Source organism: Mustelus asterias, chromosome 20, assembly GCF_964213995.1.
Source record: "Mustelus asterias chromosome 20, sMusAst1.hap1.1, whole genome shotgun sequence".
Lineage (NCBI taxonomy): Eukaryota > Metazoa > Chordata > Chondrichthyes > Carcharhiniformes > Triakidae > Mustelus > Mustelus asterias.
Genome location: NC_135820.1, coordinates 24,323,257 through 24,337,891, shown reverse-complemented (window position 1 = coordinate 24,337,891; position 14,635 = coordinate 24,323,257). Strand labels below are relative to the sequence as shown.

At 45.0% G+C, this 14,635-nt stretch overlaps 1 protein-coding gene across 1 annotated transcript in view; it reads left to right on the top strand.

Moving 5' to 3' along the window:
• The window catches only part of rab22a (RAB22A, member RAS oncogene family), a 103,966-nt gene that overhangs the window by 61,155 nt on the left and 28,176 nt on the right, over positions 1-14,635 (top strand). The window contains exons 4-5 of the mRNA XM_078236342.1: positions 12,827-12,898; positions 14,013-14,119. Of these exons, the coding sequence (XP_078092468.1) occupies positions 12,827-12,898; positions 14,013-14,119 (179 nt within the window). The remainder of the gene's footprint in view (positions 1-12,826; positions 12,899-14,012; positions 14,120-14,635) is intronic.

Below are 14,635 nucleotides of genomic sequence, written 5' to 3'. Positions count from 1 at the left end.
AAAGAGTTGTCGGGGAGAAAATCGGACCTCTCAGGGACAAAGGAGGGGAATTATGCTTAGAACCCAAGGGAATAGGGGAGATCCTAAATGAATACTTTGCATCGGTATTCACGAAGGAGAGGGGCGTGTTAACCGGGAGTGTCTCGGAGGGAGGTGTTGACCCGTTAGAGAAAATCTCCATTACAAGGGAGGAAGTGTTAGGTTTTTTAGGGAACATTAAAACTGACAAAGCCCCAGGGCCTGATGGCATCTATCCTCGACTGCTCAGGGAGACGAGAGATGAAATTGCTGGGCCTCTGATGGAAATCTTTGTCACTTCTTTGGACACGGGTGAGGTCCCTGAGGATTGGAGGATAGCGAATGTGGTCCCGTTGTTTAAGAAGGGTAGCAGGGATAACCCAAGAAATTATAGGCCGGTGAGCTTGACGTCCGTGGTAGAACATAGAACATAGAACATTACAGCGCAGAACAGGCCCTTCGGCCCACGATGTTGCACCGACCAGTTTAAAAAAAAAAACTGTGACCCTCCAACCTAAACCAATTTCTTTTCGTCCATGAACCTATCTACGGATCTCTTAAACGCCCCCAAACTAGGCGCATTTACTACTGATGCTGGCAGGGCATTCCAATCCCTCACCACCCTCTGGGTAAAGAACCTACCCCTGACATCGGTTCTATAACTACCCCCCCTCAATTTAAAGCCATGCCCCCTCGTGCTGGATTTCTCCATCAGAGGAAAAAGGCTATCACTATCCACCCTATCTAAACCTCTAATCATCTTATATGTTTCAATAAGATCCCCTCTTAGCCGCCGCCTTTCCAGCGAAAACAATCCCAAATCCCTCAGCCTCTCCTCATAGGATCTCCCCTCCATACCAGGCAACATCCTGGTAAACCTCCTCTGCACCCTCTCCAAAGCCTCCACATCCTTCCTGTAATGTGGGGACCAGAACTGCACACAGTACTCCAAGTGCGGCCGCACCAGAGTTGTGTACAGTTGCAACATAACGCTACGACTCCTAAATTCAATCCCCCTACCAATAAACGCCAAGACACCATATGCCTTCTTAACAACCTTATCTACTTGATTCCCAACTTTCAGGGATCTATGCACACATACACCTAGATCCCTCTGCTCCTCCACACTATTCAAAGTCCTCCCGTTAGCCCTATACTCAACACATCTGTTATTCCTACCAAAGTGAATTACCTCACACTTCTCCGCATTAAACTCCATCCGCCACCTCTCGGCCCAACTTTGCAACCTGTCTAAGTCTTCCTGCAAACTACGACACCCTTCCTCACTGTCTACCACACCACCGACTTTGGTGTCATCAGCAAATTTGCTAATCCACCCAACTATACCCTCATCCAGATCATTAATAAATATTACAAACAGCAGTGGCCCCAAAACAGATCCCTGAGGTACACCACTTGTAACCGCACTCCATGATGAATATTTACTATCAACCACCACCCTCTGTTTCCTATCCGCTAGCCAATTCCTGATCCAATTTCCTAGATCACCCCCAATCCCATACATCTGCATTTTCTGCAGAAGCCTACCATGGTGAACCTTATCAAACGCCTTACTAAAATCCATATATACCACGTCCACTGCCTTGCCCCCATCCACCTCCTTGGTCACTTTCTCAAAAAACTCAATAAGGTTAGTAAGGCACGACCTACCTGCCACAAAACCATGCTGACTATCACCTATCAATTCATTACTCTCCAAATAACTATAAATCCTATCCCTTATAATTTTTTCCAACATCTTGCCGACAACAGAAGTGAGACTCACCGGTCTATAATTCCCGGGGAAGTCTCTGTTCCCCTTCTTAAACAATGGGACAACATTCGCTAACCTCCAATCTTCTGGTACTATACCAGAGGCCAACGACGACCTGAAGATCAGAGCCAGAGGCTCTGCAATCACTTCTCTTGCCTCCCAGAGAATCCTTGGATAAATCCCATCCGGACCAGGGGATTTATCTATTTTCAGACCCTCCAGAATATCCTGCACATCCTCCTTATCAACTGTAATACTGTCTATTCTACTCCCTTGCAACCCAGTGTCCTCCTCAGCTATATTCATGTCCCCTTGCGTGAACACCGAAGAGAAATATTGGTTCAATGCTTCACCAATCTCCTCCGGTTCCACACATAACTTCCCTCTGCCATCTATAATTGGCCCTAAACTTGCCCTAACCAACCTTCTGTTCTTGACATACCTATAGAACGCCTTAGGATTCTCTTTAACCCTATCCGCCAAAGTCTTCTCATGTCCCCTTTTAGCCCTTCTAAGCTCGCTCTTCAACTCCCTCTTAGCCAATCTAAAGCTTTCTAGTGCACTACCCGAGTGCTCACGTCTCATCCGAACATAAGCCTCCTTTTTCTTTTTAACCAACAAAGAAACTTTTTTGGTGCACCACGGTTCCCTAGCCCTACCAATTCCTCCTTGCCTGACAGGGACATACCTATCACAGACTCGCAGTAGCTGCTCCTTGAAAAAACTCCACATGTCGGACGTTCCCAGTCCCTGTAATCTCCTAGTCCAACCTATGTTTCCTAATTCTCTCCTAATAGCCTCATAATTACCCTTCCCCCAGCTAAAACCACTGGCCCGAGGTTCATGCCTATCCCTTTCCATCACTAAGGTGAACGTAACCGAATTGTGGTCACTATCACCAAAATGCACACCAACTTCCAAGTCTAGCACCTGGTCTGGCTCATTTCCCAGCACCAGATCCAATATAGCCTCACCTCTAGTTGGCCTGTCTACATACTGAGTCAAAAAACCTTCCTGCACGCTTTGAACAAAAACTGACCCCTCTAACGAGCTAGAGCTATAACAATTCCAGTCAATATTAGTCAAGTTAAAATCCCCCATAACAATTGCCCTATTACTTTCACTCCTAAGCAGGATTGACTCCGCAATCCTTTCCTCAACCTCTCTAGAACTTTTAGGAGGTCTATAAAAGACTCCCAACAGGGTGACCTCTCCTCTCCTATTTCTAATCTCCGCCCATACTACCTCAACAGATAAGTCCTCATCAAACCTCCTCTCTGACACTGTGATACAATCTCTGACCAATAATGCTACCCCTCCCCCTCTTCTACCTCCTTCCCTACTTCGACTAAAACATTTGAACCCCGGGACCTGCAGCATCCATTCCTGCCCCTGCTCTATCCATGTCTCTGAAATAGCCACAACATCGAAGTCCCAGGTACTGATCCACGCTGCAAGTTCACCCACTTTATTGCGAATACTCCTGGCATTGAAGTATACACATTTCAAACCCTGCTCCACCCCACCTCTGCAATGCCGTGCATTGCAGTCCCCATCCATGCATCCCTCACTTTCAGCCCCACTACTCAGGATCCCTCCCCCCCCCCGAATCAGTTTAAACCTCCCTGCATGGCCTTAGCAAATTTACCCCCCAGGATATTGGTCCCCTTCTGATTAAGGTGTAGACCATCCTTCTCATAGAGGTCACACCTTCCCCAGTACGAGCCCCAATTGCTTAAGTACCTGAACCCCTCCCTCCTGCACCATCCCCTCAGCCATGAATTCAAACCTTCCCTCTCCCTATTCCTCTCTAAACTATCCGTGGTACAGGCAAGAGTCCAGAGATAACCACTCTGTCAGTCTTGGCCTTTAGTTTCCACCCCAACTCCATAAATCCCTGCCTAATATCCCCTTCCCCTATCCTCCCTATGTCGTGTGTCCCCACATGTACAATAACTTGTGGTTTATCTCCCTCCCCCCTAAGAGTCCTGAATACCCTGTCAGACACATCCCGGACCCCAGCCCCTGGTAGGCAACACACCAACCCTGAGTCCCTACCTTTAGTTCCGACCCTCCTATCTGTCCCCTTAATTGTGGAGTCCCCAATCACAAGGCCCAGTCTTTTACAGCCCCTAACCACCTGAGCTTTCTCACTCGGCTCACCCCCAGAGATCTGCTCTCTATGCTCAGTTGATTCCTCCTCAACTGTAGCCTCCAGCACCGAAAACCTATTATGGTAGGGAAGTTGTTGGAGAGGATTCTTAGAGACAGGATGTATGTGCATTTAGAACGGAACAGTCTCATTCGTGACAGACAGCATGGTTTTGTAAGAGGGAGGTCGTGCCTTACAAATTTGGTGGAGTTTTTTGAGGAAGTGACAAAAACGGTTGATGAAGGAAGGGCCGTGGATGTCGTCTATATGGATTTCAGTAAGGCATTTGACAAAGTCCCACATGGCAGGTTGGTTAAGAAGGTTAAGGCTCATGGGATACAAGGAGAAGTGGCTAGATGGGTGGAGAACTGGCTTGGCCATAGGAGACAGAGGGTAGTGGTCGAAGGGTCTTTTTCCGGCTGGAGGTCTGTGACCAGTGGTGTTCCGCAGGGCTCTGTACTGGGACCTCTGCTATTTGTGATATATATAAATGATTTGGAAGAAGGTGTAACTGGTGTAATCAGCAAGTTTGCGGATGACACGAAGATGGCTGGACTTGCGGATAGCGAAGAGCATTGTCGGGCAATACAGCAGGATATAGATAGGCTGGAAAATTGGGCGGAGAGGTGGCAGATGGAGTTTAATCCGGATAAATGCGAAGTGATGCATTTTGGAAGAAATAATGTAGGGAGGAGTTATACAATAAATGGCAGAGTCATCAGGAGTATAGAAACACAGAGGGACCTAGGTGTGCAAGTCCACAAATCCTTGAAGGTGGCAACACAGGTGGAGAAGGTGGTGAAGAAGGCATATGGTATGCTTGCCTTTATAGGACAGGGTATAAACGCTGGAGTCTGATGATGCAGCTGTATAGAACGCTGGTTAGGCCACATTTGGAGTACTGCGTCCAGTTCTGGTCGCCGCACTACCAGAAGGACGTGGAGGCGTTGGAGAGAGTGCAGAGAAGGTTTACCAGGATGTTGCCTGGTATGGAGGGTCTTAGCTATGAGGAGAGATTGGGTAGACTGGGGTTGTTCTCCTTGGAAAGACGGAGAATGAGGGGAGATCTAATAGAGGTGTACAAGATTATGAAGGGTATAGATAGGGTGAACAGTGGGAAGCTTTTTCCCAGGTCGGAGGTGACGATCACAAGGGGTCACTGGCTCAAGCTGAGAGGGGCGAAGTATAACTCAGACATCAGAGGGACGTTTTTTCCACAGAGGGTGGTGGGGGCCTGGAATGCGCTGCCAAGTAGGGTGGTGGAGGCAGGCACGCTGACATCGTTTAAGATTTACCTGGATAGTCACATGAGCAGCCTTGGAATGGAGGGATACAAACGATTGGTCTAGTTGGACCAAGGAGTGGCACAGGCTTGGAGGGCCGAAGGGCCTGTTTCCTGTGCTGTACTGTTCTTTGTTCTTATCTAACTTCCTTGTTACCTCCTCAAAGAACTCGAACAGATTTGTCAGACATGACCTCTCCTTGACGAAGCTGTGCTGACTGGGTCCTATTTTATCATGCACTTCCAAGTATTCCGCGATCTCATCTTTAATAATGGACTCTAAAATCTTGCCAATGACTGAAGTCCGGCTAACCAGACTAATTTCCCGTCTGCTGCCTCCCTCCCTCCTTAAACAGCGATGTTACACTAGCTTCTTGCCAGTCCTCTGGGGCCCTCCCTGCCTCCAGTGATTCCTGAGAGATCACCACCAATACCTCCACAATTTCCTCAGCGATCTCTTTTAGAACCCTGGGCTGTAGTCCATCCAGCCCTGGTGATTTATCCACCTTCAGCCCTTTCAGCTTCCCAGAACCTTCTCATTAGTGATGGCCACTTCACTCACCTGTACCCCCTGATTCTCCTGAAGCTCTGCATCCCATGGTGTTTTCCACCCGACTGATGCAAAGTAACTATTCAGTTCCTCTGCCATTTCTTTGTTTCCTATTATTACTTCTCCAGACTTGTTTTCCAGTGGTCCAATGTCCATTTTTGCCTGTCTCTTACCTTTTTATATATTGAAAAAAAAACTCTTCCTATCTTCTTTTATATTACTAGCTAGCTTGCACTCACATTTCATCTTCTCCCCCCTAATTGTTTTTTTAGCTGTCCTGTGCTTGCTTTTAAAGGCTTCCCAATCTTCTGGCTTCCCACTAATCCTCGCCACTTTGTCTGCTTTTTCTTTTGCTTTTATGCTGTCTTTGACTTCCCTCGTCAGACATGGATGCCTTATCCTCTCCTTAGCATGTTTCCTCCTCCTTGGGATGAATTTCTGTTATGCCTCCCGAATAACCCCCAAAAACTCCTGCCATTGCTGTTCCACTGTCTTCTCTGCTAGGCTCCCTTTCCAATCAACTCTGGCCAGCTCCTCCCTTATGTCTTTGTAGTTACCTTTATTTAATTGTAATACCGTTACATCTGATTCCAGCTTCTCCCCCTCAAACTGCAGGGTAAATTCTATCATATTGTGGTCATATTGGGCGGCACGGTAGCACAGTGGTTAGCACTGCTGCTTCACAGCTCCAGGGTCCCGGGTTCGATTCCTGGCTCGGGTCACTGTCTGTATGGAGTTTGCACATTCTCCTCGTGTCTGCGTGGGTTTCCTCCGGGTGCTCCGGTTTCCTCCCACAGTCCAAAGGGTTAGGTTGATTGGCCAGGTTAAAAATTGCCCCTTAGAGTCCTGGGATGTGTAGGTTAGAGGGATTAGCGGGTAAAATATGTGGGGGTAGGGCCTGGGTGGGATTGTGGTCGGTTCAGACTCGATGGGCCGAATGGCCTCCTTCTGCACTGTAGGGTTTCTATGATCTATGATCACTGCTCCCTAAGGGTTCCTTCACCTTAAGTTCCCTAATCAAGTCTGCCTCATTACACATCACCAAATCCAGAGTTGCCTGTTCCCTAGTAGGCTCTGTCACAAGTTAACATAGAACACAGAACAGGCCCTTCGGCCCACGATGTTGTGCCGAGCTTTATCTGAAACCAAGATCAAGCTATCCCACTCCCTATCATCCTGGTGTGCTCCATGTGCCTATCCAATAACCGCTTAAATGTTCCTAAAGTGTCTGACTCCACTATCACTGCAGGCAGTCCATTCCACACCCCAACCACTCTGCGTAAAGAACCTACCTCTGATATCCTTCCTATATCTCCCACCACGAACCCTATAGTTATGCCCCCTTGTAATAGCTCCATCCACCCGAGGAAATAGTCTTTGAACGTTCACTCTATCTATCCCCTTCATCATTTTATAAACCTCTATTAAGTCTCCCCTCAGCCTCCTCTGCTCCAGAGAGAACAGCCCTAGCTCCCTCAACCTTTCCTCATAAGACCTACCCTCCAAACCAGGCAGCATCCTGGTAAATCTCCTCTGCACTCTTTCCAGCGCTTCCACATCCTTCTTACAGTGAGGTGACCAGAACTGCACACAATATTCCAAATGTGGTCTCACATATGGTGTAAATTGTAGCTTTCTCCTTATATTGGTATTCCCAAAGTTTCCTGATGAGTGCAAGATGAAAAACTTCAGCCTGTCACTTTATTCAGTAATAATTAAGAATCTAACGCTGCCTTTAAAAATATTTAATGGCTGACCCTCCACTACTCTCTGGGGAAATTTCTAAAGACTCATGACCTCATCCAACTTAGATGAGACCCTCCTCCCCCATATCTTTAAACTGTGTCCCCTAGATCTAGTCTCTCCCACAAGGGGAAATATCCATTCAACATCGACCATATCAAGTCTCCTCAGGGTCTTATAGCTGTTTTGTAAAATGCAACTCCCTGAGCAGGAACCGAACCAGGCCACAGCAGTGAAAGCACCAATTCTGAATCACTAGATCACCATGCAATTGTGCTCAGGATCTTAAATGTTCAAATAAGGTCACATATCAATCTTATAAACTCCACCAGGGCTAGCTTGTTCAACCTTTCCTCACAGGATATTAGCCGCATCCCAGGTATCTATTGAGTGAACCTTTGCTCAACTGTTTTTCTGCGTTTAAAGCCTTTCTTAAATAGGGAGACCAAAATTGTATACAGTATTCCAGATGCAGTCTCCCAATGCGTTGTAGCAAAGTATCCTTACTTTTATATTCTATTCCTCTTGCAATAAACAACAACATTCCATTTGCCTTCCTAATTACTTTTGGAGCATAGCCACTGTTTTAGCGTAGGGAAATGCGGCAACCATTGCTCCAAAAAAACATCTCTTGGACATTCCACAAATTCTTTTTCTTGGGATCCACTACCTACCTGATTTTCCTAGTCCATCTGCATATTGAAGTCCCCATGATTATTGTAATATTGCCTTTTTTATATGCCTTTTCTATCTCCTGATTTATTTTCTGCCCCAAATCCTGACTACTGCTGGAGGGCCTGTACATAACTCCCATCAGGGTCTTTTTACCTTTCCGATTCCTCAACTCTACCCACAGAAATTCTATGTTGTCTTATCCTGTCACTTCTGGCTATCTATTTAACTTCATTCCTTACTAACAATGCATCCCCGTCCTCTTTGCCTGTCTTTGCGATAGGACACATATCCTTGAATATTTAGATCCCAGCCCTGATCCCCTTGCAGCCACGTCTCTGTGATGCCCACAACATCGTACCGGCCAATTTCAATGTGCGCAACAGGCTCATTTAACTGGGAGTGGGAGCCACAGTTCATATTGTCCTCGCATATATCAGTGACATTAATGCAGCTGGAGTCAAAAACATAACATTAGCAGTAGGAATAGATTAAGCAGACCCTCTGCTATTTAGTACAACCATGGCTGATTTTCTACCTCCCCGCTTCCCAGATCCTTTGATTCTGAGGGACCAAAACTCTCAATATCCTCCTTGCAACTTGCATTTTCCATCTATATAAAAGCAAATTAGTTAGGATGCTGGAATCTGAAACTAAAAGAGAAAATGCTGGAAAATCTCAGGTCTGGCAGCATGTGTAAGGAAAGAAAAGAGCTGACATTTCGAGTCCAGATGACCCTTTGTCAAAGCTAAAAGGCATAGAAAGTGGGAAATATTTATAATACAGGGTGAGGGAATGGAAGATGAGTCGTAGGGAAACTGCCATTAGCAGCCTTTTCCTTTGGTTTCTGTAGCTATGACTGATCTTTCATTCCCTCACCCTGCAGTATAAATATTTCCCATTTTCTATGCCTTTTAGCTTTTGACAAAGGGTCGTCTGGACTCAAAACATCAGCTCTTTTCTCTCCTTACAGATGCTGCCAGACCTGCTGAGATTTTCCAGCATTTTGTCTTTTAGTTGCATAAACATCGAGCTTTGTGTCATCAACAGACTTGGACAAAGAGACAGAGTAATGTATCCAAGTCATTCATATAGATTGTATATGTTGCAATGATCCTTGCTACTTTGTACTAGTCATAGCCTGCTAACTTGAAAAATCCATCCTTACTTTGTTTCTTGTTCGTTAACCAATCTTCCATCCGTGTTAATATAACCCAAATTTCATGAGTTCTTGCATATTAATTCTGACCTGAATGGTCTGAGCAAGAAATTTGACTCGGCATTTTGTCCAGTAAGCAACAGGGGAATAGCTTCAATAAGAAGGATCCCTCCCACCCTTTCCTTTCTCTTTTAGTCAATATCGAATGTGTTCATGTTTACTTTGACATCATACTTCCTGTTTCTTTTTCTCTGTTCCCTTCTAAACCCAAAATAATTAAACATTTATGCAATACCAAATGAACAGGGGAGATGGGGCTAAAAGGAAGGCTTATTGCAGCCAGAGTGTCCAAAATTGTTGGCAGTGTTTATAATCTGTAGTAACATTTCATACTGTGACAGGTAACCAAATGTGCTGACTTCTCTGCTGCTTACTGACTAAAGACATAATGGCCAGATTTCCTGGTACTATTGGCTCAATGGACCCATTGACTTATGGTGACTAAATGAATTCCAGTGTAATTATGTTGCTCAACTTTATTTACTTCCACAGTTTTGGGGATCACTTTCTGATATTCCGTTCATTATTTCCCTCCATTGATATCAATATTAATCTAATATCTCCTCCAAAAGACGGCTCCCCTCACAATGCAGCATTTCTTTAGGATGTATGCATCTGTTGTGCTAGTGTCGGGTGTGTGGTCTTGCTAACAGGAATAGGCAATTTGCCCATAACTTAAATACCTTTATTAAAATGAAGGTTGTACTTGCAGTGCCAATGAGCCACGCAGATTGAAATTTAAACCAGCACTACAAGAAGTTATTATAATCTGAGTCATTGGAGTGGGAAATTAATGATAGCTTTCATGCCTGACTGAATTATCCTGGAGTTTCATTCTAAGCTGCAGCCATTCCTCCAGGTCTCTTGCCAAAGCTGTTTCTTGAAGCTACTGTGAATCCTTCTTTCATGGATGGTTCCATTTTTGCTCTGAGACTAAATGAATTCCAGTGTAATTATGTTTAAAACAGAGTCTTGGATCGAGTCATATTTTTTAAACCCCTAAGCTAATTCCAATTGCCCACATTTGTTTACATATGACTTTAATTTTCATTGAGACACTTAGGCAGTTCTGTTGTAACTTGGAAAAAATCTCTCCCCCGGGTGGGCACATCCACCCCACCCTTTCAGGGATGCACCCACCCTCCCCTTTCTACCCCCCCCCCCCCCTTCCTCTTTCTGGGACGCGTCCCTGCCCCCCCCCTTCTGGGGCGAGCCCCACGCTCTCCTCCCACCCACCCCCCACCCCCGGTCCCCAGGGCCTGCTTTAGCAAAGCCTTTGACAAGGTACCGCATGATATAGGTTGTTGCACAAGGTTAAATCTCAAGGGATCCATGGTGAGGTAGCCAAATGGAAACAAAATTGGCTGGATGACAAGCCAGGGGGTGGTTCCATAGATCATAGAAACCCTACAGTGCAGAAGGAGGCCATTCGGCCCATCGAGTCTGCACCGACCACAATCCCACCCAGGCCCTACCCCCACATATTTACCCGCTAATCCCTCTAACCTACGCATCTCAGGGGCAATTTTAACCTGGCCAATCAACCTAACCCGCACATCTTTGGACTGTGGGAGGAAACCCACGCAAACACGAGGAGAATGTGCAAACTCCACACAGACAGTGACCCAAGCCGGGAATCGAACTCTGGACCCTGGAGCTGTGAAGCAGCAGTGCTAACCACTGTGCTACCGTGCTGCCCTTGTAGAGGGTTGTTTTTCAAACTGGAGGCCTGTGACTAACTGTGTGCCTCAGGGATCGGTACTGGGTCCACTGTTATTTGTCATTTATATTAATGACTTGGATAAGAATTTAGGAGCCATGTTTGCAGATGACAACAAGATTAGTGACGTAGGTGAAGAAGGTTATCTGGGATTGTCCAAAGATGTGCGGGTTAGGTTGATTGGCCATGCTTAAAAAAAAAAATTGCCCTTAGTGGCCTGAGATGCGTAGGTTAGAGGGATTAGTGGGTAAATCTGTAGGGATATGGGGGTAGGGCCTGGGTGGAATTGTGGTCGGTGCAGACTCGATGGGCCGAATGGCCTCTTTCCGTACTGTAGGGTTTCTAAGATTCTATGATTGCAATGGGATCCTGATCAATTGGGCCAGTGGGCTGACGATTGGCAGATAGAGTTGAATTTAGATAAATGCAAGAGAATGCATTTTGATTGATCGAACCAGGGCAGGACTTACTCAGTTCATGGTAGGGTGTTGGGGAGTGTTGTAGAACAAAGAGATCTAGGAGTTCATAACTCCTTGAAAGTGGAATCACAGGAAGACAGTAGTGAAGAAGGCATTCGGCATGCTTGGTTTCATTGGTCAGAACATTGAATACAGGAGTTGGGACATTTTGTTGAAATTGTACAAGACATTGGTAGGGTCACACTTGGAATACTGTGTACAGTTCTGGTCACCCTATTCTAGAAAGGATATTATTAAACTAGAAAGTGTGCAGAAAAGATTTATTAGGATGCTCCTGGGACTTGATGGTTTGAGTCGTAAGGAGAGGCTGGATAGACTGGGACTACTTTCTCTGGAGCGTAGGAGGTGAGGGGTGATCTTATAGAGGTCCATAAAATAATGAGGGGCACAGATCAGTTAGATAGTCAATATCTTTTCCCAAACGTAGGGGAGTCTAAAACTAGAGGGCATAGGTTTAAGGTGAGAGGGGAGAGATACAAAAGTGTCCAGAGGGGCAATTTTTTCAGAGGATGGTGAGTGTCTGGAGCAAACTGCCAGAGATAGTAGGTGAAGCGGGTACAATTTTGTCTTTTAAAAAGCGTTTAGACAGTTACGTGGGTAAGATGGCTATAGAGGGATATGGGCCAAACTCAGGCAATTGGGACTAGCTTAGTGGTTAAAAAAACAAAGGGATGGCATGGACAAGTTGGGCTGAAGTGCCTGTTTCCATGCTGTAAACCTCTGACTCTATAGCCCCGCCCCCCCTCCCCATCAAGGTGCGCATGCCCAATGCCTACTCTTCCCCCTGCCCTTCATATTATGTCATTTCTAAAAGCTCTACTCCTGTTCTAACTAAGCTGCAAATTTTCCATATGATTCAGAGCATTGCTACAGCAGGATACCACTTGGCCCTTCAAGCCTATTGGTCCATTCATCTAGATCATTGCTGATCTGCTTGAGAGCTCATTTTATCCACCTTGGTTCTGAACCCCTTAATATCTTTGCTATCAAGAATATGCCAGGCTGCAACAAACTTTGGGGTGAGAAGGTAGTGAGTTCATTCCCATTTCGCATGCTTCTTGACCTTGATCCTGATGCCACATGATCCATCTCTGCATTTTGGAGGATACTGAGGATGTAAAAAGTTGCATGTGAATTTAAGTTATTTTTCTTTCTGCGATCTTGAGTGTTTAATTCACTTGTTGATTTAACTAACTTTCCATTCCTTCCCTGTACAGTTCCGTGCTTTAGCTCCAATGTACTATCGTGGATCAGCTGCTGCAATCATTGTATATGATATCACAAAGGAGGTAAGAAATTGTGCTTGCCAACTAGCGATATCCAGCATGGAAATTCATACATTGAAGAATGCTCAAAGCTTCTGAAAATCCAAGTATTTAATGCTTTGGAATATTGAAGACTGACTTTCCCATTTCTCACCAACAGAATTTTAATTAAAACAATCTCTTGTGACTTCAAGTTTAAGATCACTGCCCTCATTCTGTTCCTTGCTGTGCTGATTGCTCAGACTGGGTCATTTATTGAAGTAATTTTTGTGGTTTTGGTAAGGGAGGCAAGTGGTGAAAATTGTTAGAATTGGTATTTTTGTTTCCAATGAAAGGAAAAATTATTTTTGGTAAACTTAGCTGGAACGGTGAACAAATATTACTGTATTGTATGTAATATGGGCAATGTTTTATTCAATGATTCCATAGTTACAAGACATAACTCTAAATAAATGAATGAGCTGCTCGCTTGGAATTAAATACTGTGGTTCCTTCTGCCAAAGCTACATAGTACCATGTTGAATTATCAGTCTTGTTACCTAACAATCCTACTTGATGTTCATTTCTCCCTATCTGGGGTTTTCCTCCCTCACCAGTCTATATAATGGGGCATGTCCATCCTCTTCAGAGGAGCTAGTGGAATAAGTTCCAGGAAAACAGAATTGTGCAATTGGAGAAGGGCAACTTCAGTCCATAATGCTGGTCCCAGTGAGGTGGCTTGACTTTTTCAGTAAAGACAGCAGGCAAGCTTCAGCTTGCAGTACATTGTCCTCTTCGCAAACAAGATAGTGCATGGAAGCTGGAGCATGTTGAACTGTGATTGGTATTAGAAACAAAATGTATGGTCAAATGACCCTTGGATTGCTCGCCTGCATCTCAGCAGGAGCCAGGGGGAAAAGTAGTTCAATTAATGGAGCCATGCAAAAAATGGGAGAAAGCAGAGATGACTTTTTCTCTTACCAGGTTGATTACTTGAAATTGCTACTGTTAATGCCTCTGGTTGTTGGCTAAGCAGTATATTTAGAAATATAGAAAACACATTGAAGATTGGTTGCTTTTCTGCTGTGTTGCATCATGTTACATGTAGCTGCCAGTGTGGTTTTCTCCACTAATTTTCTCTGCTCATTCTCTTGTACAGGAGACATTGCAAACGTTGAAAAATTGGGTGAAGGAACTGCGACAACACGGACCTCCAAATATAGTAGTAGCAATTGCAGGAAATAAATGTGATCTTACTGATGCCAGGTATTAACAACATTCTGCTGGAGTTGGGGTCAAACTTGAGAGCATGCTTTCATGTTTTACAGCCAGTTGATTTTTAAGTGCATCAAGCATTGTGCTTTGGTTGATAAAATACTTGCTACAAAGCAAACACTTGCCTCAGTTGTACCATCTGAGGTGGTAACCAAACCAGAGCCTGGGTAATCGTGAACAAAGCGAGACACTCATTCCAAGTCTGCGCACTTGCACCTGTTTACTGGTTTTAAGTATCAACTCTGTTGAAATTTTCAAAAAATAATAGGACTGCCATCTTTTGTAGCATCCTTTTTATACAGTGAACCACCCCAACTGCTTCAGGAGGAAATAGAAACATAGAAAAACTACAGCACAAACAGGCCCTTTGGCCCACAAGTTGTGCTGAACACATCCCTACCTTCTGGACCTACCGATAACCCTCCATCCTATGACGCTCCATGTACTCATCCAGGAGTCTCTTAATAGAAACATAGAAAAACTACACAAAAGGAGTGCTGAATTGTA